This window comes from Cryptotermes secundus, unplaced genomic scaffold (assembly GCF_002891405.2).
Source record: "Cryptotermes secundus unplaced genomic scaffold, Csec_1.0 scaffold131, whole genome shotgun sequence".
NCBI classification, from domain to species: Eukaryota; Metazoa; Arthropoda; class Insecta; order Blattodea; family Kalotermitidae; genus Cryptotermes; species Cryptotermes secundus.
In genome coordinates, this window is record NW_019742552.1 from 793770 (window position 1) to 819805 (window position 26036).

Consider the following 26036-nt stretch of genomic DNA (forward strand, 5'->3'; position numbering starts at 1 on the left):
GATTCGTTGGGCTGACCACTCAACACCCTCTATTCACTAAAGTTGGCACTAACTTCGCCGATAAGTGGCGGTCGCTTGGTCGGTATAGTTCGCTTGCGGACTAAAGGCCACAGAGAAATGTCTCATAGTATTTCTAACAGTTTGCTTACTGAGATTGCGACCATTCGAGTTGTTGGTAATCACGAAACCATACGACATCATGAACCGTAAGACTACAATTTTACTATTCTCAACCTCAAGCTTATCCATTTTGCTAATGTTTGTTGCAGGCCTTGGCTATGGACAGATGTTTGCCACAATCATGGTGCTCATCTACTACTGCTCTCTAATGGCTCTCACTGTGTTTTACTTCCTTCAGTCGTTTGCCTCTGAACTGCCGTGGTCGACGTGTGCAGAAGAATGGGACAATTGTTTTGACTCCAAAGGCGCAGAAGGCAATATTAGTGACGCTGCAAATCGTACAGGTTACAAGAGTTCGTCTGAATTATATTTTTAGTAAGTGACCATTCTCTATGCGGTAAAAAAAATATATATATGTGTGTAACATATAGAAAGAACGAAATCAAAGTACATTACAATGAATGATACGTTTTATGTTTCACTGGTAGTACCACACACAATATGTTTAATATTCTAACCTCCTAAATTCCTACCTTATTGAAAATAATTTGTATGCTTTATTCTTCAAAGTGCATAAAATAAAATTTTGTACGTTTATTCGTATATTTTCATCTCCCATAGTAAATATTGCGATTAAATTTGATATTCAGGGCATTCAGTAATATTTCGTACGTGAATTCCGTTTTAATCAGTATTAGTCCACTATAACGTATACACCATACCAAATTTCTACTACGTGTATTTAAAAAAATCAGATCCTGAATTTGACAACTAACGTCCATAAAAGTAATATTAATGGGCTGACATTGTGCGAGACCGGCCAGGAGGGGTCTTGGGTTCCCTGCTCGTGTGCCTTGAAGACCTACAAAGGTTTATGGGCTTCTCGAAAAATACGAATGTAGGACAGATATCGGGCTCGACCCTTCGCTTTCTCTTGTTATTTTGTTTTGTTTTGTGCCCATTGGGGAACTTGTAAAGAGATAGTAGTTGTTTACAGGGAGTGGAGGAGGACTGTTGAAATGTAGACAGAGAACAGAGAAGTGTTTTGCAGTAGGGGTAGCGAGTAGGATGGACTGAGCGGCTAGCTTGGAGGACAATGTAAATATTGATCTTCTTTCTTCTTTCTTGGAACTACAGCCTCAGTGGGCCTAGGCCTACTTCTATGAACTTCTCCGTTCACTTCCGTTTTTCTTGATCTTACACATTCAGTAGGACCCCTTGGGCGGGTAATCAGCTCGTCTCAAGGCCTCTACCTGTACACAAACACAGAAAAACGCACACAAACAAACTAAACATCCATGCCCTGAATGGGATTCGAACCCACGATCCCGGTTTCCAAGCGAGCGAAGACAGTACATGCCTTAGACCGCTTGGCTACCGTGACCGGCGTAAATATTGATCACTGAATGAAATTTTAAATTAAAACTGCAATACACGGTGTGTTCTGGAACCCCCTGGATTCGTGAACCCCGAAGTATGTTCCACTCCCATCTCCGAAGCACCCGTATCCCTGAGATAAAGAACTCAAGCTCGAGCGACAGTCGTGGCAGATGTACGTAGGCGGACGGCTACAGTACATATAATTGAATGATTATCGAATTCTGCCACTGCTAAGCCTAGCCAGCTATATTGGGGCGAAAAAAACAGCGTACTGAATTTTGGTCGAGAAATGTGTTGAAGAGCAACTGATGGAAAACAGAATGTGATATTGTGATAAAATCAAGCTGTATCTTAGGAAGATATTTGGTGAAGATGCGAAATATAAGTACTGAGGATAGGGTGTAGTGGCGAGCTTTGGTTTTCAGCGCCATTTAATTAATTTTCGGGTTCTCTTACAAGGCAATTAATGATATATTTCCGTCTTACTCGCAAAATGACATGTCTTGTCTTTTGTAAGTCAAAATATCTCAAAAAGGAACTTGTCCGATCGCCATGTACGCCATTTAAATGAAATATCTTCTGTCAACGCATATAGTCCGGCATCTTCTATCAATAAAACCAATGGTTATACAGAGTCCGGCAAGGAAACCTGGTCGTTTCTAAACTAATATAATAGTAAAAACGTCAGGTTTTCCTGCCGGGCCCGTGTAGAAGCATTATTTTTAAGCATTTTTACTTTTCGGATTTAAACATATGCTGCTTTTCGGAATCTGGAACTGTACTCTTTTTCAGATTCAGGGAAATTGTACAAACTGTGTGTGCCCCTTTAAATGAAACCATTCCTTGAGCCTAGATATGAAAGATCAGAGTGGTTCTATATGTGAGAAGGAGCTGCGAAGCACAGTTATGGATAATACCAGAAAGATATGTGAGGTGAAAGGAAATATGCGATGGAAATTTTACTAGCAAACAAGATAAAATAAAATATTATGATATGAGAAATCCATGTAATACAATTCGGTTAATTTGTTTGACAACGCAAGAACGCCAATTACAAGGAAGCACTGGCTAGAAAACAAGGTATGAAAAATTATAGTAAAGTTGATTATGAGATTGAGGACATCTTCCTCAGAAACGTAAAGATTATGATCATAACCAATGCAAAACAAATCCCGCGATTAAAACACAGGCAAGTTCAAACCAAAACATGCAGTAAACCTGACAACATACTCCGAGGGAGAATATAATCTCGTTCCTTGATTATTATGTAAATATAAACCGATTAAAAATAGCAGATAAGGAAAGTGAAAAAATACTAACATACAAACAAAATACTGGTTGAAATACATCCCTTTTTGAAAGTAATACCAAGGATCATAAGAGCAAAAGGAATAATTTCTTAAGAATTTAGAAGACATTCATAGTAATCATGCTAGCGTGAATTTGCAGAGCACTGTCATTCTTCGGATAACACACACCTTCAGGTAGACATAAAGGTAGCGCCTTAACTTAAAAAGTATTTTCCGTGTAGGGTATAGGGGCAAGGGTTGTCATTGACACATGGATAGGCATTCTCTAATTTGGTGTGAATAATAATAAGAGTTTTACCAGTCGGGTTCTGAATTCAAACGGCATGTATTTAAGAAACGCAATAGGTCGTCTGTATGTAATAATTATAAGCTTATTAATCCAGTGAACTGATGGTGATATCGAAAACAAATTCTCCCATGACGACCTTCAGAAATATCCTTCTGTTATACAGCAGAACACTATACATGTGCTCCTTTTCTTTACATTTGTAGCAAGTATGTACTGCATGAACCAAACTCCATAGAAGATGGTATTGGAGCCCCAGACTGGCGTCTCACTCTGTGTCTGCTGTTTTCGTGGATAAGCATCTTTGTGGTTATTGTCCGAGGTGTGAAGAGCTCAGGCAAGGCAGCGTACTTCCTCGCGCTCTTCCCCTATGTAATTATGGTTACCCTGCTTATCCGTGGTGCTACTTTGCCAGGTGCTGGCCAAGGGATTCTGTTCTTCATCGAGCCTCAGTGGGGAGAACTATTAAATCCCGAGGTAAGTGAAAGGATGGGCTCTGCTTACTTAATGACTTCATCAGCGTCGAACGAAATGTAAGGATGGAAAAGAACTGCAAGTGCGAAAGTATTTGCACGCGTGATCCATTTGCAACTGCAATCCCAACATAATGTCTGACAGAGTAAGGAAGTACACAAGGAACTGAAAAAGAAGTCTCTAAATCGAGCAGTTTAGAACACTAGACCTTCCAAATAGAAGTCTGTAGGTTACTGCTAACCGAACCTGCTGTCTCAGGCAAGTAGAAATTTAGAGATAATATTTGCGTGAGCATATCAAACAAAAAATTTTAGTTGTTAGCTCGCTACCCATATTCGTAGAGGTCTTGTTACAGTAATAGCTAGTGTAGTGTACGAAATTTTTGGAAATTCAATACATTTTCGAACTACAGTCGCAAGTCAAAATTAAATTCGTAAGCAAGTTAACAACAGAATTCAAGCTCAGTCGGTACAGCAAGAGGTTAAGTGTTTGGCCGCGGCATAACTCAAGCGGTTAGTCTCTGGCTTCCCACCGCGGCGGCCCAGGTTCGATCCCTGGTCTGGTCAAATGAGATTTGTGGTGGACAAAGTGGCGCTGGGGCGGGTTTTCTCCGAGAACTTCGATTGCCCCTACCAATCTTCATTCCACCAAATTCTCCATCATCATAATCACCCGTGGCAGGCTACAATAGGCCAATCAGTGGCCGCCGTGCCGAGTGGACCCAGCTGGACTCCACACCCCACTGAGCGAATTTAAAAGAAAAAAAAGAGGTTAAGTGCTGAACGGCCTGGGTTCGAATCCCAAAAGAGGCAAGTTTTTCTCTTCTCCACAAAGTCCAGACCTACTCTAGGGCCCTTCCAACTTCCTATACAGCGTGTATAAGGGGCTCTTTCCCAGGGGTTAAAGGGTTCGGGGGGGGTGATGTTGACCACTCACCTCCATCAAATACCGAGGTTAAGAATGGTGGAGCTATACCTCCATTTCTCCCAACGTCTTAATGTCGTTGTGATTGTGTATTTAAGCACAAGGAAAACCTAATATTTTCTGTCACTTTTTCGAAAATCAAGTGCCGAGGAAAGTATTTTACCTTAAGAGAAAGGAAGTGAGTTCGACTCAGCCTCTATCAGAAATGATTACCAGGTATGTACCTGGGGGTAAATGGCGGCCGGCGCTTAAGGCTGACAATCTTACAGCCATCTGTGAGCCGATTGTTTAGAAAAAAATGTGTGAACCTCGACGCCTCACAACCCTGTGGGCCTTCACAGTTTGTTACAAGGATAGCTTTCAGAAGGAGCGAGTAACAGGAAAATCGTAAATGTCGTTGTACTCTTATGAATTCCAATCATTTTCCAGAAAAGTCCTTTATGTGGTTATGATAAAATATCCATCATAGTACTTCAATAGCACTTTCTATAACAGGTAACACATTATCTGTACGAGTGAAGAAAGTGTCTTGGAACTCATACCAGCACTTAATCAAGGCTTTTAATTATAAAATAACCTTATAAAACCTAGAATGAGTTATTACATGTAGCTTATCAAAAATTCAATTCTTTTTCAGGTGTGGTACAATGCCGTTACCCAAGCCTTCTTTTCCCTCAATATCTGCTTCGGAACGCTTATTATGTATTCATCTTATAATGATTTCAATCATAACGTTTATAGGTGAGTATTGATAAAAATAAAATATTAATTTCTAAAGTTTAAGGCTAATATTAAAATGAATCTTAAGTAAGTAATTTGTGAGGATGTAGACTGGACTCTGTCTAAAGTCATGCACAAGTCGTGAGTTCTTGTGAATATGGGAATGGATCTAAGTTTTGTCGTATAAGGCGGAAAATTTACGGATTTCCTCTTTGAATATATTTAGCTTCTCCAGAATTATTGTTCTCCATACAGGAAACGGGATGTTTAAATAGTCCTTAGATTCGTGTCGAAGACAAGTACCCAAAATGTTAACTTCATAGTGCGCGTACATCATTTTGCAAGCAAAAGTCTCCAGGCTATATAATTGATTTCGATAGGACTACACTAAATTTTGTTGACCCATTTGGTTTTGGTTTCATTTGTAAAGGCCTTTTAATTTATGCATATGAAGTTTTACTTCTATTTGCTTACTCTTTTCTCAGATTTTGATGAAACTTTATATTCATCATCCCTGTTATGATTATTACCACATGTAAGGTTGATTTCTTTAAGTTCATTTTGAAAGCTGGTTCACGCAACATACATAATATACATACATATACATCTCATGGGTCCATTGACCCGTTTTTAAGGTAACCAAATAAATCATTGCTGCTATTGGTTCGCGTTAATTCAAATTAATGGAAATTTTACTTAAAGGCTTCAGCTAACTTTCACTTCCACATTTTGAATCGTTTCGAAGACATAAACAAAGCCGATATGCAGAACTTACATTATTACGTGTGAAGTTCGTTCACTTTAATTCATTTTAAAGTCCATATTACTCGGAGCCAAAGGCACATTTTTGGATATATCTCACTAATCACCGAAAGAAAAATTCTTCGGAAGTTTAGTATGAGTCATAAAAAATAAACTCTTAAAATAAATAAGAGCACAAATTTTCCTCTCCTTCCCAAATTATAAGCATATCGGGGTAGAGGAAGTTTATTCCGTGTTGAGGCGCCACTTATAATGATGGTCCTCAGGATTAAGCACTCATACTGTCATTGCCTTAATGATGCTTCTGTCGCAGGGATGCCATGATCGTCACCACACTTGATACGTTCACTAGTCTGCTTGCCGGCTGCACAATATTTTCCATCTTGGGAAACCTGATGTACGAATTGGGTATAGATGATATACAAGGGGTTGTGCAGGGAGGCACTGGGCTTGCTTTCGTGTCATACCCCGATGCAATTTCCAAGTTCGATGCTGTCCCTCAGGTATCTGATATTTCGCTTGAATGTTTACTATTGAAGAAGATTTAAGTTTAAATTGTGATGTTCAACACATAAACAGCACTTCGTAAATTGAACTGCTCCCGTTTTAGTGCAGGAACATTGGTTAATACAAGAAGTAGAGGCTTCTCTGAGTGTACACCCAATACTGCTGTCTTCCTCGACAGATAATATGAGAGTTCACATATTTAGAACCAGGTGTATGCGTATAAAATGCTTATACAAGAGTAATATTCCTTTCCTTGTTTGATTTATGAGTTGTAAGTCTATTATATTCTTTGTTACAGCTTTTTGCAGTGCTGTTCTTCTTAATGCTCTATACATTAGGGATCGGCAGTGCTGTAGCTCTTTCAGGAGCAGTTATTACTGTTATCTGTGACAGCTTTCCAAATTTGAAGTATTGGATTGTTGCATTAGCCACTTGCATAGTTGGTTTCATTGGGGGACTAGTCTATGTCACACCTGTAAGTAAATCAGTCCTAATCATATATATACAAATGGCATGAAAATATAATTAAATTATTACGAAATATCTGTCAGTGTCAATGTGTAATCTCATATTTAGAAAATATATAGCAACAGATTTGGTGACTTTTTTTTTTCTTTTTCATCCCTCAAATTTAAGCGACAGGCAGTAATAAACTTGTAATCTCTATATTATTGCAGTAATGTTCTGGTGTATGACACTCGGGATTACTTGGCTTTTGGACTTTGTCCATCTTCCGGTATTCCAAAGAACACAACTGGATCTGTTTCCGTCCTTAGGTGAGGAAGTAAAGCGGCCTCCGTAGTCTAGGGGTAACTTTCCCACCTCATGACTCAAGGTACGCGGGTTCAAAAACCTTGTGGAGGTCGTGGAATTTTTAAGGGCGGAAAAATTCAGGGAACAAGTCCTCCGGGAGGGACTTTAAGCCGTGGGTCCCGTGTCGTAGATTTACGGCACGTAAAAGAACCTCATGTCTCTAGGAGACCTCTGAGCAAAATTAGGCCAAGTTTCGCGCCCAACTAGTTTCCAATTCCTCCGGTAGATGGGGGAAGTATCAGGTACCACTGTCAGAGGAGGGGGGACCTCTCTGACAGAAAGGGACTAAAGCATTAGATACCACTGCCAAGTAGAGGGTAGAAACCTTGCTGGCAGAAAGGGACTAGGAACCCCTGCCAGAGGAGGGACGACCTCGCTGACAGAAAGGGACTATTAGATACCACTGCCAGTAAGAGTTTGGAACCTCGCTGCAGAAATGGGCTGATAGTAAGCACCAGTACCGGTAGGGTATGGAGACAGTAGAAATTAAAAAGGGACGCACAATGGACCAGTAACCGGTCTAAGTGCTTGGGGAAACCCACCCCCTCAATACGGAATACGGAATAGGTGAGGAAGTAGGTGACAACAACAGTGCTGAATCCATTCAGAAAGAGCTAACACTAATTACTGGACGAAACAAATCAAATTTCCAAGACGCTGTGTCTTCAGTGTACTTCAGATCAGTGGTTCTCAACCTTTGTGAGATCGCGGCCCGGTATAGTTAATGCTAGGTCCCGGTAGCGAGCAGCGGCCCGGCGGTTGAGAAACACTGCTTTAGATTACCGGAACAAGACGAAGTCGAGAAACCAGTAACACCGACAATGTTTTAGTCACAGAGATGTTTTTAGGAGATTTATTTTTGTACATTGATCACAAAAATAAAAACAAAATTTTTCTGTCACCCTCTGATTTTGAGTGACACACAAATTTAGATTTTTTTTAAGATTCATATTTTGTGTCATATTAACGAATTCGTTCAATTGTTAGTAACTTGCAAGAATTCGCCCCATTTTGAGCGATTCTATGTACATAATTTCACTTGCGTCAGCCACCCGAACGCTGCCTCTTATGCTTATAGAAAAGTAACTTTTAAACTTTAAAACCGAAATTTGACAACCTCGTCATAAAAGCATACATATTTTATTCAGTTTGAAGGCAGAGAATCAGGACAAGAATTGGCAACCTCTAGTAAGAAGTGTTTACGTGTTGAAGATTTCCGACAGGCTGGCCGAGTGCATCTCTTCTAAATAACCAAATTCTGTTTGCGATTCTGGTGGTTGGAACAGAATCTAAAACCACTCAATGCATTATTATTTGTATTGAAAATGTATACATATTATGATTTACTGCTGAGTCTGAACATTGGCTGAAATACCCAAATTTATCTTACACCTGAAGTCCTCTTTTACACATTGAAGGTTTACTAATGAAGATTTGCTTGTACCCAGGCCGCCAGGAAAAAGGAGTGCAGATGATGAAAATTGACGTGGTATAAGTTGTAATGATGAAGGTCAAACGGGCGGAAACTCAAAGTAATGCCTATCATCTGTATAAACCGTCTTGATCGATCTGAATTTGCCAAAGCAATCGGAATTTTTGGTTTGTGGAGTGAAATTAGGAATTTCCCGGAGAAAGGAGCTACGATATCTTTCTTGTGCAAGCGTCAAAGAGAAATTTGCTATTATTTTCATCAAGAGGACAATGTGAACACTTTCACAGAAGTCTTTGGCTGACATCATGATTAAAAAATGGCTCTCAGTTATGGAATTCTTGAGCCTCAGTTCGAAACCCGTGTTGCTCCACAGTGGGAATGGGTACCCTTCAATTTTAATTACACACGCCACTCGTGCATAGAAATCATACTCCATATCCAATATGAAATGTATTTATATATATATATATATATGGGGGGTCTTAAGTAATTTCGCTTCTCCTTGGCTTACAAATGGGCTACGTGAAATGCTGCTGCTTAGGACTGTAAACTGGACAGCTGAGCGCGGGAACGTCACCACTCAAAGAAACAATGATCACTTCAATTAATAGTAACTCAGTTAGCAGAGAGATTTGACGTTTTTGTGACATAAAGTCCTGGATTTAGCCTCTGATGCATTTAAGTATATGGCATGAAAGTAGTATTTTTTTCTCCTTGAAACATTTCACCGAATTAGTTTCATTGCATTTTCATGACAAGGGCAGTAATATAACTTCTGACGGTAAAATTCAATCTGGATATGTAAATTATTCCAATTTGCATACGTTTTTCTGTTCAATTTCTTGTAATTTTCTGTCATTATTATGCCTAATATTTTACGATTTTGCAGGGTGGACAGTATATTTTGACTCTGGTGGATTTCTATGGTGCAAACTTCACCGTTTTCATCTTAGGAACAATTGAAATGATTGGAATAGCTTGGATTTATGGTACGTTTTACATATTATTTAAAGAACTCACTTTTGGATATCGTGTTGGTCATATATTTATCCTATGGTAGGATTCTCATATGCTTCTGTCACTCAGGGATTTTTATTCCGCCTGCTGAAGAAAATTCTAGGAATTAAGTTGTATCAGTAACTCTAGTGTAGAATTGAATCTGAAAACTGCACTCCTGTGTTCTTAATGGAACGGGATATAAATTGTTGGGAATACTATTCCGAAATAATAACAGCAAATTAAGTTTAATTACCCTGATGTTACATTAGGGATAGCGGCTTTGTAATTAAACAGCATTCTCCAGTAAAATTTCTGGGTTTCTGCAGGTGTGGATAACTTATGTAATGATTTGGAGTTCATGCTCGGTAAGAAAATGGGCATATATTGGAGACTATGTTGGGGTGTTGTTACACCAGTTCTCATGCTTGTCATCCTTGTGTACTCCATGGTCATCATGAAACCAGAAACTTACCATGATGAACCGTTCCCAACATCTGCTTATGGTAAGAAGGACAATGTGAAATATTGACATTAACTCAGTAACATTAACGAGGTACAGCTGGAGAGGAAACCTGTCTATCTCATATTATGCCAAAATTGTATGTTCTGAAACCAAATACAAAGTTCTTAGAATACACAAGCCAAGACGTTTGTAACTTCTTATGTCTTAATAAAAAAATATGCCCAAATAATGCCAATAATAGTAGTATGCAATCATTATGTAATTTAAAACAATATTTGAGGCTTATATATACCTGTTATTGAATACATATATTTTGGATATTTCATTATTACCTTTTGAATAATGACATGTCGTTTGAATTGGCTAACATGTCAAAACAGAATATGTTATATTTTCTTACAGCTGCAGGTTGGATTCTTTTTACATTTGGAGTGATCCAGCTTCCATTTTGGGCATTGCTTGTTATATTCAAGAGGAGAAAGGGGACCTTCCTTGAGGTTAGTTACTTCACGCACAGATGAAACAGGATGATTGACAGGGGATTAATAAATGTGTCTATGTAGTCTATGAGTCAACGAAAATTTTACAAGGAATTTGAATTTTTTTAGCATATTCTCTATATTTAGGAAATAATTCTCGAGTTTATTCAAATTCTATCACACCAATTCCGTCACTTCAAGCAGATATTATTGGGTACGTTTCTGAATATACAGGTTCAATATCCCTTCCATTTGTCTATTTTTGTATAATTTTCATGGGTTCATATCCCTTGAAGAGTGAGAGACCCATGGGTTGTAGGTGATTTTTGGCTACTAGTGCGTTAGTCACGTGACTGGGCTGTAGCTGTTTCAGGACGTCACTCCAGTGCTATCTTGGGTGTTGAGGCGCCGTCCTGACACTTCATTTGGAGACAGTGATATGGAAAATTAGAGTCGTATTTCAAGATCAGAAGTTATACAAGACCCCCTAAAATATAAGATACCGAGTGTGCCCCTCTAGACACTTGGAAATACTATGAGTATAATTGTCAGATAGGATATGAAATTACATACTAGTAGTTGCTCTGATATTAAAATATCGTTATTTACACGATTCTTTATGAATGAAACAGAATATAAATGAAGCCATGAAAATCTAATGTAATCACTTATCTTAGAGTTGCTGCTGACTTCTACAGAAACAGGAATTCATTATCTTCCTAGATTATTATAATAACTTGCTCTTTTTGAATCAGGTCGTACTTGCTATTAGATAGATAAGGTATGTTGAAAAGCCTAACGGATCATTTTAAAGGAGTCTTTCCAAAATTTCTCTAGAAAATTGCTGCGAGTAATCAGAAATCCTAGCAATTATAGTGCCTTCATTCCCGTGTTCGCGTTGAGTTCGAAATGTTCAGCTGCCTGTAATGTGAGGTCACAGAAGTTCAGTGATTCAGTTGACGGAGTCTGCATAACACACACTACTGTCGTACAGCAAATAATATATATTTATTTATAGTTTATTCAACGAATTTATCGGTAGCTTAGGTCATGTAGCATCGAATGTTAGGGTGAGTGATGAATAATGGGTTCAAAAGGATGTTGAAGGAAGCAGTCGTAGCGCAATTTGAAATATTATTAGTTACGATAGGATTCTGACGATGGTGTATAACACACAGAGATATTGGGTTTTTGGACTTTATCCATCGTCCTGGATTTTAAGATAACTAATAAAAACACGACGTTTCGGAAACTGGGTCTGTTTCCGTCCTCAGGTGAGGGAAACAGATCCAGTTTCCGAAACGTCGTGTTTTTATTAGTTATCTTAAAAACCAGGACGATGGATAAAGGCCGAAAACCCAATATCTCTGTGTTGGAATATTATGTCCAGCATTTTTCTTCAGAGACTAAGGATTTTATGAGGAACTTCAGTCAATAAAGCTTATCCGAGATTTGAACACGAGACTACTCGGATACGAAGGACTGCTATTAACTCGACACAACGGTTCGATGAAAATACATACTTGCTACAAGACGACGATAGGTCAAATCAGATAAGAGCAGTGGAAATGAAAATTGTAAAAGTAAAATTTCAGTTTAGAATGTTAAAGTTTAAAATTCCTTAGCAGAGATTCTATACGTAAAAGATATCTTATAATTTTCTTGGAAAGAGAAGGATTTCACTTAAGTAAGGCAATATCGTTTTCACGAAAAAACTTGAGAATAGAACCTTAAGAAATGCTGTTGTAAGAAGTTTTACGTATAACAGAAATATAAGAATTCATTAATTTGCCTAGGATTTTAGGTTTCACGTCTGTAAGTATTGAGACTTCTGTCCACAGGGATGCAGTTACTTGTACTTAATTTATGTGAACAACGTAAGGTACAGTATTACAGTTCTTAATTTTCAGTATGATGATTTTATTGGCGTTAGCGTACTTAAAATATTCGTTAAAACGACTGGTGGATTAAATGGCACCAAATTGACTGCAGAGCGTCTATTAATGAATTAAAACTTATGCGTTTTATGCAGTCAAATATGTAGGATAATTCTTGGAACAATGATTTTATTAGGACAATTTGTTTTTTTATATCCTTTATATTTGTACCAGCAATTAAACCTAAAATATCACATGGGTGATTTCAAACTCAAATTTCTTTCATAATAACAGTCTAAATTTCGGGGAGTAATGTTTAGCTTAAATAATATCCAATACTATCCACTACAAAATGATATTAGTATGTAATGAACCAAAATATTAGTTCGTGTTCAAGAATGATTTTTGATAAGAATATAAATGTGGGTTTGTTTGTGCTGGTTAATGCTAAATAAAACCAATAATTAGGAGTTTAAACTATCCTCTTTATTTCAGACAATGGAGTCTGCATTCCGATATTCGGAGCTGTGGCGTCCACGGGATAATCGGAAATATAAAGAGTGGAAGGACTTCAAAGAGAAGAAGACGAGAGAACTAGAGCAATTCTTGCGTCATGAATCATTGTGGGAGAAAATTGTCCGTATAATCACCGGGAATTCACCACTGAGAAGCAGACTGGATGAATCTAGTTCTGTACAGACTAAATACTGATGTGTTTGTCACGTGAAACGTATGGTTCATGTTTATCACAAGGTACAACATGTATATAAATTTTATACAAATAATTTTCATATTCTGAATACGTAAAATGCTCCACATTTACAGTGTTACCTACTGAGTACTGACTGGTTAGTGTCAACTCTTTCTGCAAGTAGTAGTATATATTAATATCTCTTTAGTAATAGGTTCTTTATAAACTAGACAACTAATTACCTCCACAGAGAAGATAATATTTCAGAAGCATATCACTATCTTCTTCGCAAAAGCCCGTAAAGTGAGATGCTCTATCTAACATCCCTAACACAATGTATATTTTTTACGGTCAGATAATTTTAGCGTCCTTCCCCACCCCACCACAGGCTGGAGGACCATGTCTTGACATCTGTCCGCATCTGCTTCAATTTATTCACAGCTCTCCCCCCATACCTCGAGGCTGTCTCCTTCATCCAAAACCTGAGAAATGGCCAATCATGGTGACAAAGGTTCATTAAATACACTATACAACTGATTCAAACTTTTGATCATTTCTTGATATCACATTACACAGTGTAATATCAGAAAATTAGTATCCCGTCATTTAAAAAATCGTCCACTTTAATATTGTAACCTAGAAATCAAGAATCGAAAATTTTGATCACAAATAATTTTAGTCTTCTAATAGAATTTAACTTTTAACACTTAATTCTTATTTTTTATTGAAGAGATAAATATTATGCTTATTGACTTTAACACTAAGTGCAAGGTCAACTGATATACATAGAAGAGTGATCGAAATGACCTTTACACCAATCATCCCTTTGCTTTTTAAGCTATCTTTCTAACTGAAATTGACAAAGATTTAAGGAACTATGACTGCTGCCGTTTCAAATTTCCTTCACGGTAGTTGGGATTGTAATCTTAGAAAGCCCTGTCTTAATTAAATGAAGATTAAAGTTTTGAGCAGAGTTTGAGCCAGAAAAAATTATCTTCATAATTATTAACTTTAACGTCGTTACTGAATAATTTCCCCGTTATCCTCGACGTTTTTGTATCTGAGCTGATCCTGATACTTTGCAGATAATGTGAAAATAATTTTAAAATCAATAAAGCTACACCACTCCGTGATATAAAATTCTTCTTGTGAACTAGACTGTTTCTAAAATAATCAAGAAATTCTCTGATCCGTATGGAAAGCGGAAATTATTTCGCCCACAAGAGCCTGCCACTGGAACCTGTCCTGAGCTAAATAAATTGAATTCATGCCTTCACACCTTATTTTTTTAAATCAGTTTAATATCATCTGCTCTTCTGTGCGTAATTCTCCAAAACAGCCTATTCCTTTCAGGTTTTACGATACATTTTATATATTTATATACCTTCCCGTGAGTGAGACAGGTCACGCCCCTCACGTCCAACTTCATTTTATAATTTTAATAATATTAGAATGGGAGTTCAATCTATGTATGAAGCTTCTTATTAAGAATTTTCCTTCAGCTTCCTCTTATTCCCTTTCTTGTAGATATTCTCCTCAGCACCATGTTCTCAGACACACTCAACCTACATTCTCCCCGTGCGATGACAGACAAATGCTCACACCGAACCAGAATAACAGCGAAATTTTTTATTCTACATAAATACTTTTATGCAGAAGACGCTGAAATAAAAATTGTGACATGAATATTAATCTGATCTTGATTTTACTCGAGAATGTAATTCTATATTTTATATCATTCTTTAGTGAAATATTTATATTATTTTTTTTCCTTGGCACTACAGCCCCAGTGGGCCTAGGCATACCTCCATGAACTTCTCCATTCACTTCGGTTTTATATTATTTAGCTTACTTAAATCTTGATGGTTAATAAACAAATTAAGGGCAGATTTATTTGCTGCGAAAAATACCACATTCCATCTCCGGAAAAACATTTACCCCAACCCCCTCCCACTTTCATAAACATTTCAATAACAAACATGTATGAACTCTCATTTTACAACAAATTACAGCACTACGTTAAAAAAACTCCAACAGCGTTAACACTTTAAGAATATAGTCGCTGCTCTTACAGGCACATCCACTACGGAGCATCGAGCATTGTATCTGGAAAACACGTAACTATATCGGTTAAGGGAAACAATGGAACATGTCCTGTAGCTTATATGTCGGACATGATTCCAATCCCAAATTACATATTCAAATATATTTTCCTTTTCCTTTTGCAGAAGATTGATACTAACCTTAATGGATCATATTTATTATAAGCGCAATCGAATGTAAACGTGCCTGTAGCTACCATTTCCTGTCGTCAGACATGAACTGCTTATTCAAAATACATTAAGAAATAATTACATCAATAAACATAACAGCTTTATAAATAATAATTACAAAAGGAGCATATTTTTAAGATATAGAACGTAAGTAATACTTCAATACCTAATTTTAATTGATATGCTGTAGAATGCAGTTCGGAAACCGCAGGTGTAAAGCAACAGAAAAGATAACTAGTTTTTCACAATTTGATGATAGGCAGGTATTCTCGAGAAGTCGGCTTCTAGCGTTCTTTGTACCGATGCATCGGATCTAATGAGGGCAGAGATGACGGTTTTTGAAAGATTTTCCTTTAAATTATATTTGTTAAGGTTGGATTATACAGAAAAACATTAGACATAGTTCACCATAGACCAACAAAATCTAACTACTTCAGCTTGTTAAACAGTGTTTCTACGTCACTCCCACTGCGACACCCGGACCTGTTGAAGCAGAAAGAAACGACGCGGAAACTGCTTCATAGGAAACTTACAAGAGGAAACATTCTATTTTTTACCAACGTATCCATCAATAATACAACTTTAAAAAGACACTAGGAATATGTTGTTCACTAAAAATGCATTTCAATACTATGACAGTTCAAATCAATAAACTGCCTGTTGGTCTTTACGTAGTACATAAATTTACACATTAAAAGTGAATGTTCACACTCCTCAAATTGTCTTGGTTTTACATGTATTTTTACAAATTTATATTCACATGTTTCGCCCTAATTGGGCCATCATTAGGTGAATTCTGCAAAAAGAAATAAAATTAATATTAAAAAAGTGTAACAATATAATTCGAAAAGAAAATATATGGATATACACAAATATGAATCGTAGCGCTCCAAATCTACACGCGACAATAAAGCTACATAAACAAAACACACCAATTAGGCCCATATTCAACTGGAAGATTGCACCAGCGAAAGAGTTAGCGAAACAATTGTCAAAAATGTTGCAAAATTACTTAAATCTTACCATATACGTACAACGTGCGCAATTGCAACCAACTTATGACAGGATTAAAAACCATAGAATTAAATGTAATTATTATTATTATTATATTATTAATTATTAAATATAAGAATGTGTTCCTTCGACATTGACAATATGTATACAAACATACCAAGACAACACACTAAAAACATAATTAGTAATATTCTAGAGAATAATAATGAAATACAATCCAAAATACCGAGGGAAATAATAGGTATACTCAAAGTGAGATGAGACACAAGGAGCACATTCAGACTATTAGGAGTAACTGCAGTAAATGAGGATATTCGTATCACATATTAAATAAGAGACACACTTACGGCAAAATAGAGCATACTATGGATGTCTTAAGAATTGTTAGAAAAGGTAAACACTTGAAAACACTTGAAAGGTACCACTTCTATAAAATATTAAAAAAAAATTACATATAGAAATTCACAATCCAATATTTCAAATAATACATGAACTCTACGACAGATAGCACTGGACACACCATACAGAATAAGGTAGAAACAAGAGCAACGACATTACGTTCAGTATACTGGTAGACCTCAATGGGGACACCGACACATGGAAACACGACGACAAAAGTAATTCGCTTAGTGGATGGTGGAGTCCAACTGGGTCACCTCGGCACTGCGGCCACTGATTGACGTCAACTGTAAGTACACATATCGTATATGATAACATCAAGGTAGCCAAAGAAGCGTACACTAGTCATTCTATTACGTGTTGTATGTTACAGTGATAACAGCCGCAAAATAGCTGGATAAAAATGAAATTTAACAACTGGCATGAAGTAAAATAACGACGTGCGCGAGGGAAGCACGGGAAACAAATACAGTGCAGTAGTCTCACTCGAGGATAGAATTCACCTTATACTGGCCCAATGAGGCCGAAACATGTGAATGTAAATTAGTCAAAATACATGTAAAACCAAGACAATTTTAGGAATGTAAACATTCACTTCTAATGTGTAAATTTATGTACTACGTAAAGGCCTACAGACATTTTATTTATTTGAACTGCCATAGTATTGAAATGCATTTTTAGTGAACAACACATTCCTAATGTCCTTTTTAAAGTTGTATTATTGATGGATACGTTGGTACAAAATACAATGATGCCTCAATACATCGGGATGCCGAAATATAATATTAAAAGAGGAAAATAAGCTTCTTTTTACTGGACCGAAAATGGGTGTTAAAAATTTGTCGCCACACTCTGTCAGAAGATCTGTGATGATGTGAAAAGTGTGGGATCTTGAAATAATATTATTTTAAAGTAAATATTTTTAGTGATAATATAAACTTTATGTCAACAGTGTAGTTGTGTATACATGTCAGATTAGTAGGACTTACTTTTTGTTCCAGTCTTGACAAAAATCATACATCTACGAGTAAAATACAAACAAATATGTCACCCTATTTGTTACACCCTCATCAAATACCTCCTAACCTGCTTCATCCTATTCCTTAAAATTAGGCTTGGGGGATCGTCATGCTCTCTGTATATGTTTGTATTGATCTGTAGGCCACATATTTCAATTTCTAAAACAAATAATCAATTTCCACAGAACTTGGCACGAAAGTTATGCCATTGAAAGCCATCCTATCCGAGAAATTTTCAATTTCCCACAGTCAGTAACGACGAATTCTGTACACCCGAATTTGTGATGCGGAATCACTACCTCCATTTCTCCTAGGATCCTGACGGTGCGTATGATAACAGAGAGTGGAAAATATATAATTTTGCTAAGGCTAAATAATAATAAATTTCAAATTTTTTGTGTTTACCTTATGTGGTTCATTAATTATGGTCACCGAATCGACAGCTGAGGAATTTTTTTTTGCAGGAAGAAAGATCGCAAGCAGTCCTACATCTTACCTGTGAAATCTCGCTTGTACATCAACAAATACAAACAATGGGACAATGACAATCTTTGGAGTAATGTGTGGTATATTTAAGGCATAAAGTTTGTACAGCAGTCGTAAACATTTCAGAAAATAAAATAAAATAATGCTAATATTGGAGTAATAGATCTATCTGACCATGAACCTACATAACTGGAAAGAAGGCTTTATGAATTCTAGGCGGAACCCATTCTTTCGGTTTACATTTACGTTGTTTGTGACTGTTTTATATAAACGCAGGAGGCAGAAGAACTATGTTGCAATGAAGTTACTTGCAGCCAATGAACTACATTTTGCAATTTATAAATACCCACATTTAGTAATTCCTTACTCCTGCAATCACATTGATCTTACTAGTATAACATATATAGTTAGGTTAACCATCGCCACAACAAAGTGTTTTATAATAAATCAATATTTTACAATTGAATATTTATTTCCTGCTACATGTTTCGGTCTCCTAAGACCATCATCATGCAGTGATACAAGAATACATCTAGAGTCATTTAATTGCTAATATGGATCCATTTTTGGTATAAAATGTCATACTCTGTGATATAGAATTGTACCTCGAGTTAAATATGAACACTGAAATTAAGTAAATATATATAATATACCTAAGAAATATTGAAAACATGTATATTATAAAAGTACACGTATGTTGACTCTGTATTAAAGGTATTGAAATATATATTAAAATTATTTAAAACATTATTAATTTATTAAAAATTATTAAAACTTAGGTATGCCAAGTTTTGAAGTTTTCGAAATTATAGTGCCCAGCATAGTGTTAAGCTAGATCATTATACATGTATAGTACTTGGATCCATGTTGTTAAGCGTCCACATTGTAAACGGTCATAGCGCCCAGGGGTAATTGTCGATGTATATGGAAGCTATTGTAATGGGTAGTGCTAAGGTACACTTGTTCGTCGATATAAAGTCATGTGATACTTGTGGTCGTTAATTGTATCGTGTGCGCTTCCTTGTATGGGCGTTCTATTAGGTATGTACTGCACTGTGCTTAGCCCGATGTGGATCTTGTAACTCTTCATAAACCTTTTTTTTTATTTTAAAATAAGTTTACAATCTACTCAATATACATAAATAGAGTAATTAGTAAAAGGGATGGGTGTATGTAATATTGAAGCAGGTATCATCCTCCGATGATTCTCTGGTGCTTATCTAATGAGATCCTCTGGCCACATTCTGTTTAGTCTTCTTTCTATTGCTGGTTGGTTGAAGAGGTTTCTTATTAGCTGGTTGTTGTTTTGAGTGGTCCGGTTTTTATATTTCTCCGTTTATGCTGTGATGACTTCTGTTACATATGGTATGCTTAGATCATTGTGTAAGGTAGCGTTTGATACGTACCAGGGAGCATTAACTAGTTTTCTTAGCGTTTTGGATTGGAACGTTTGGAGAATTCCTGTGGTTCATAAACCTACAATCGAAATTATACATTTGCCTGAGTATTAAACGTTTCTCGGTTCGAGCCTGTTCCAATACTAAATAAACCAAGTCCCTATTATTAAAAAAAATCACATTTAACTTATATTTTAACAAATTTAAGTAAGAAAATGTTGCCCTCGTCACTGAATTTAAGAAGGATGTAAAGAAGGAAAATCGAAGAGATAAAGAAAGAGATGTGAAGAGTAAGATTTATCTCGGAAGAAACCAGACGTCATACACATCCTGCTTTTCCTCGTACATATGTAACCTTGTCATTAAACGTCATTATAGGCTCCTAACTGAAATATTGCAGTACTCGTTATGTGAAGGTCATGCGAGAAGCGTTTTTGTTCCCTTGTGACATTCACCTGCATTCTTTGGCAGACCTACAGCATTCAATGCAGGGATTTAGCTGACTGCGTAGTAAAGTACAGTAACTGCATCTGCGGACTCGATGGCACGTCTTCGGTTCCATGGAGAGAAGGTGAGGAGTATTTTAATTCACGATGAACCTGACAACGACTAACGAACCACACATCGGGGTTTGCATTGTCAGAAGTTAAAGTGGTCTGAGTATAAATATTATACACTACGTATATTCACAAGTATTAGTGACTAATAACGTGGGTTCTGGATTGGATGAACGAGTTTATTTAGTCTTGATAAACACCAATAATTACACGTAATTATAACGCTATCGCTATTTATACACTAAATAATTCACTGTTACACACACACACACACACACACACACTTGTCGTCTCTTAGTAACGCAATTAAAACACAGTAACTATAACAGTCTCACCGAATTACACACTCCAAATATTACACATAAGTAAAGTCTTCTATATCTGCTTACACTATTCGTTGCTAGGTAACAGATCTAAACAATGGTTGCTCCTCTGCAAAGTTTTCCGTATCCGTTTCCTGGTGACGGATTTTAACAGAGGAACTGTAACTGTTACACTACAGATATCACTGCACAATAGCACATATATTTTCTTCTAATCAGACTTAAATCTTCACAGGCCGACTCTTCATTCTTCTTATACAGAGATACCATGTATGCGAGATGTTTCCTCTGGAGACAAAACAAACCGGAGGGGCGGATAGAAGTGCCCAGAAGACGAGGAAGAAGACGTAAGAAGATGCTGGATGACTTTGGGGACAGAAGAGGATATTTTAATTGAAGGAGAAAGCTTTAGATTGTATTAAGGGGAAGAACTGTTATGGAAGAGACTGTGGACCTATCGTCTGACAGATTACTGATGAATACTACGAGCTTCCCGTGGCTTCTCCTACCGAGAACTGACTGATTTATAACGTCGATTGTTTTCGAGATAACTCCTCTCACGGACCCAACGAAAATCACCTTCTTTTGTTACGGATGCGTGTTTACAGCTTCGTTGCTGGTAATAGACGTTCTATAGTGCGTTTGCTAGGCGCGGACCACATAGAAGACAAGGCACGTAAGAGCTAAGTACTCTTGGAATGTGACTTCACTGCGCCTGTGTGGAGGTGTCTTTACCGAGCGGTTGCGTAGAAGCGAGTTATATAACCCCATTGTTCTAATGTTGGTGCGTGTATTACTTAGAAACGGCTGTTTCTGTGGCTCAGCCGTTCTTGCACGGGGAAAATACGCCACAATATCATGAATTATGCCGATGAAGAAAATTATTTTATCATCACTTCCAACAAGTCCAAAAATCCAAGCAACGCGACACATCTGCCGTTGTGTAAAAATGATTGCAAGGTTTGTTGTTGTTATTGTTGTTACTGTTGTTATTATCGCGGGTCCGTATCGGTGAAACTATTTAATCGCCCTTTGAAGTATTGTCCGGTGTTCCACAGGGATCTGTTCTTGGCCCTCTGCTTTTCAATGTCTACATAAACGACTTGTGTGATTCAATTAAGCACTCCAGGTACCTACCCTTTGCAGACGACATTAAAATTTACCGTGCTATTAGCTGTCCTGAAGATAGTAATCTTCTGCAATCTGACGTTGACTGTATAAGTAGCTGGTGTGCAGCGAACTATATGAAACTCAACGCTGACAAAACCAAAGTTATAACGTTCTCTAGGAAAACTAACTATTTGATATACGAATACAAACTTCTTCATTTCACTATAACTCGAACATATTCAGTCAAATACTTGGGCGTATATCTTGATTCTAAACTTCATTTTCATGATAATGTTAATTTTATATTTTCGCAGTGTATTAAGATGCTAGGTATAATTCGCAGTATCACATTTAACTATTCAACCCTTGGATGCATGTTCATTTTATATTTTACTTTAGTTAGATCCAAGGTTGAATACGCTTCAGTAGTTTGGAATTCCATTACGTCAACTGATGCAAACAAACTAGAACGCATTCAGCAGAAATTTACGGCTCTCTGTCTTAAACGCTTTTTTTTCCTCAAGTAGATTACTGTTACGATTTTGCTTTAGAACAATTGAAATTGCACAGCTTTCATAAGAGGAGATTTCATCTTGATGCGCTCTTCCTTATTCAAGTTAATAGTGGTTCTGTACTTTGCCCTTCTGCTTTGGAAATTGTTGGCCTTCGGGTCCCTGTTCTGTATATCCGTGACTTTCATATGTTCAATGTCTGTTCTGTTAGTAAAAATTGCCCTTCTGCTAGATGCGCTTCTGCTGCTAATGTTGTCTGTAGAAACGTTCACGTCTTTGGATCAAAAACTCTGTTGATGAAACACATCTTATACTGAACTAATTTAGCTCTTACTATTATCACTATTTTTTATTAATTTCGTTATTATTATTATTATTATTAATTAATTAAATATTTATGTTTCTTTTCATTTCTAAATAACACTTAGTTTTATGATAATGAAATTATTATTATTATTATTATTATTATTATTATTATTATTATTGTTATTAGTATCATTTATTTGCTTGTTTGTTTACTTTTCTTCATTGTTGTGTTTTCCCAAGAAATTTCCTGTAATTTATTTTTGACTTATAATGTGTTTGTCATATTTTTGTATAATGTTACACGTAATTACTTTCATCTACACTGTGCTAAGTCTGTGATTGGCCTTACGGCTGTTGACTTGGCACATAAATAATAAAGAATTGAATTGAATTGAATTATTATATCAGAAAATTAGCTGCTCCTTCACATCTTCATACACGTGCAAGCATGGGCTAGGTGTTCTACGAGTATATAAGAAATGTATGCTCAGAATTTGAAAGTATTGATTAAAAATATTTATGTTGTTATTAGAAAATCGATATTTCATATCGTCAAGTATTTGGGGTGTGCGTGACTTATAGACGGGTTTTGGATTGGTGACTAGTTTATTGCACACTTACACAACTTGTTACAACATTTCACAAACCACGATGTCTTCTCTTCTCCATTGTCTTCGACTGCTGCCTCTAGAGACTCAAGTCAAAGTCAAAGTCACATTGCGACTGACGGTCAGTCAGTCTGTCTTGGTGTCGAGCCCCGACTGGGGCTCATGACCAGATTTTTTTCTTTATATGAAAGTTACTGTCCTGTTCATTTGGGGCGCCCTCTCTGACGAGAGGTCGGGTCTGTCATTTGTCAGTCATAGTCTGTGTTAGTAAGTCCATTGTCAGCATTTACAGTAAATACAGTATTTAATCTTAATTCCTATTTCTATGTACAATATATACAAGGCCTCTGTCAATCCAGGCTCGGTACCGCAGATTATGCCCTATTTCTACCAGTATTCGCTTCCACGGTAGTCTAGTCACTTGAACGGTCGTATGCCTGACCGCCGCCAAGTTTAAGCCTCTTTTATTTTCTGTGTCGGGCTTCGTCTTGTCCGATGTTGCGGACATTCTCATTTTCATGATTTTGTATGACTTCTGCTTGTTGCCTGCATAATTTTGTTATAAAGTCATAAACGTAGGGGATTTTAAATGCCATGTGCAAATCGCGGACCGGTGTGCGCCTTGGAAAATTGCCAATGGTGCGGAGAACCTTGTTTTGCAGGCGCTGCAATTTCACTAGATGGGTATTTGCCGCAAACTTCCAGGCGTGACTTCAGACTCCCAAAATTCTTCTCGTTATAGAGCCTGGGGGCGGCCCCAAGAGAAAACGCCGTTTCCTAATAATTACTCTATTGTTATAGAGGTGTGTTTACCTAAACGTTGTATAGAAACGGCAGTTCTTCGATTGCTGTGTTCCTTTCCGCGGAAACATGTTTACCGAGTCGTTGCCTAGCAAGGGACGTCTACTCTGACTCTGCTATTCCGGCTTTCAGGGGTCATGTCACAGTATTTGTTATTGAAAATATTTATCCTGGTTTAGTAACTAACCGAGAACACATAAGGAATAGAAACATGTAAATTTCACGCTGCTGTAAGAGCATAATCAAATGGCACATATGCGGCCAATTTATGTTAACAAATTAACTAAGAAATGGTTTCAGGTTTTCAGAGAACACGGCGAAAATTTGTGATCAAGAAGATCACTGATTTCGGGGTGATAAATTCTTCTTTCTTAATTAATGTAACAGTTCTTTCTTAGTTACATAGTTTATGCAGTCTCGTGTAAAGGGTAGATGGTTGCAGATGGTGGATTGACACGATGTGAAATAAACTGGCCGTAGCATATTTTAAGTTATTACACCAGTATTTGCCTGAAGAGACTATGGAAAACAACGACAATAGAGAGACTGACACTCTGCAAACGAAGCATGACTGCCACGCTTTCTCTCTCAACAAACTGTGTATCGTGGAGTTGGGGAAACAAAAACAGACTCCCGTTGATACCTCACATGCTGAAATGAACCGACAGATGCGTGTCACACGGGAATGTAGTTGTTCACGATTGCAAAATGTTGTATTAAGGAGTTAATAATAGTTCTGTGCAGTGTGGTTTTCCTTGTCATCAGGTGAGGCAAATAAGGCATGCAACATTACGCAATAAACACTCTTCAAGTCAGTCAATTCTCCGGAGCTTCCCTTAATCTGTTTTTATATATGACGTAAAAAGTAAATTTGTCTCTGTGCTTAACTAATTAAGCACTACGTCATGAAGGCGTATGAGGAGTGGACGTATAGATCCACATTTTCCTGACCTCGGCACTAGATGGAGAGGAATGATGAACTTCACGCCCCGGCCGATTTATCCCCGAGGAAAGAGCCTCCGGAACTGTTTGGATGGACCCCAGCTACGGTCTGGATGACGTGAAGAAAAGAAAATTCTTTATCCTACCGGAACTAGAACTTCGACCTCTCGGTCGTCCAGCCCGTAGCCAGTCGCTATACCGACTGCGTTATCCCGGCTCCTTTTTTTTATATAATGTGCCTTTCAAGAAGAAATATATGAAGACGGCCCTTTACATCAATTTCGAAGAACCCATTATCGTGTAGAAAAAATGTAAAAAAATTCGGCATGTGTTTCGACACGTGTTGTTTCAATTCCAATGATGGTTTAAAATAGGCGCATTTACTGTAAACAGTGAACATAATATAATAAATGAAGGGTTTGATATATGTCTGATAACATTTAATTTTTTCAGCATTTAAACACATTACCGAATCTTAATTTAAATATCTATAATTCTGTAATTAAGTTAATACTCAAGTTTATACAAATTTCGAGTGATATTTTTGAATAAATACTGTGTTAACTGTCATATTAGTTGGTTCTTAATATTCTGTGGAAGACAATGGTTCCTTTTCTGCACTGCAGTAAACGTCAGCAGAGACACCCAAGTGCTCGGCCCTAGACCCGAACCGGTTATGTCCCGAACAAGAAGTGGAATTTAGGACACCATACTGCAACGTTGCGTCTGAAAGTGTTTGTACGAGTAATTAACTTATTTCAATGGAAATGTCAAAGAATAAATCTGGGTAAAGTTAGCGTACGCAGGTCACGGTAGCCGAGCGGTCTAAGGCATGTACTGTCTTCGCTCGCTTTGAAACCGGGAACGTGGGTTCGAATCCCACTCAGGGCATGGATGTTTAGTTTATGTGTGTGCGTTTTGAACCGTGCAATGGTTCTTCTTCGTTAAGTTCCTTGGAGTCCCCCCCCCGCGAAACCCCAGGATGCGAGCCGTTCCCTTCTTTCCAACTAACGTTCTTGACTGACGTCAGCTCAGCTCACCTTTTCCCCCCC

General features: G+C 37.3%; 1 protein-coding gene across 9 annotated transcripts in view; it reads left to right on the top strand.

Moving 5' to 3' along the window:
* The window catches only part of LOC111873279 (sodium-dependent nutrient amino acid transporter 1), a 105046-nt gene extending 85873 nt beyond the window's left edge, over nt 1-19173 (top strand). For 7 of the 9 annotated variants that reach the window (XM_023867858.2, XM_023867856.2, XM_023867862.2 and 4 more), the window contains 10 exons: nt 270-495; nt 3303-3573; nt 5132-5235; nt 6290-6479; nt 6782-6958; nt 9618-9717; nt 10054-10230; nt 10593-10687; nt 13042-13299; nt 18128-19173. In XM_023867858.2, the coding sequence (XP_023723626.1) occupies nt 270-495; nt 3303-3573; nt 5132-5235; nt 6290-6479; nt 6782-6958; nt 9618-9717; nt 10054-10230; nt 10593-10687; nt 13042-13257 (1556 nt within the window). In that variant the 3' untranslated portion in view covers nt 13258-13299; nt 18128-19173. The remainder of the gene's footprint in view (nt 1-269; nt 496-3302; nt 3574-5131; nt 5236-6289; nt 6480-6781; nt 6959-9617; nt 9718-10053; nt 10231-10592; nt 10688-13041; nt 13300-18127) is intronic. The other 2 variants (XR_002844369.2, XM_023867859.2) reach the window with 2 other exon arrangements.
* The last annotated feature ends 6863 nt before the right edge of the window (nt 19174-26036 follow it).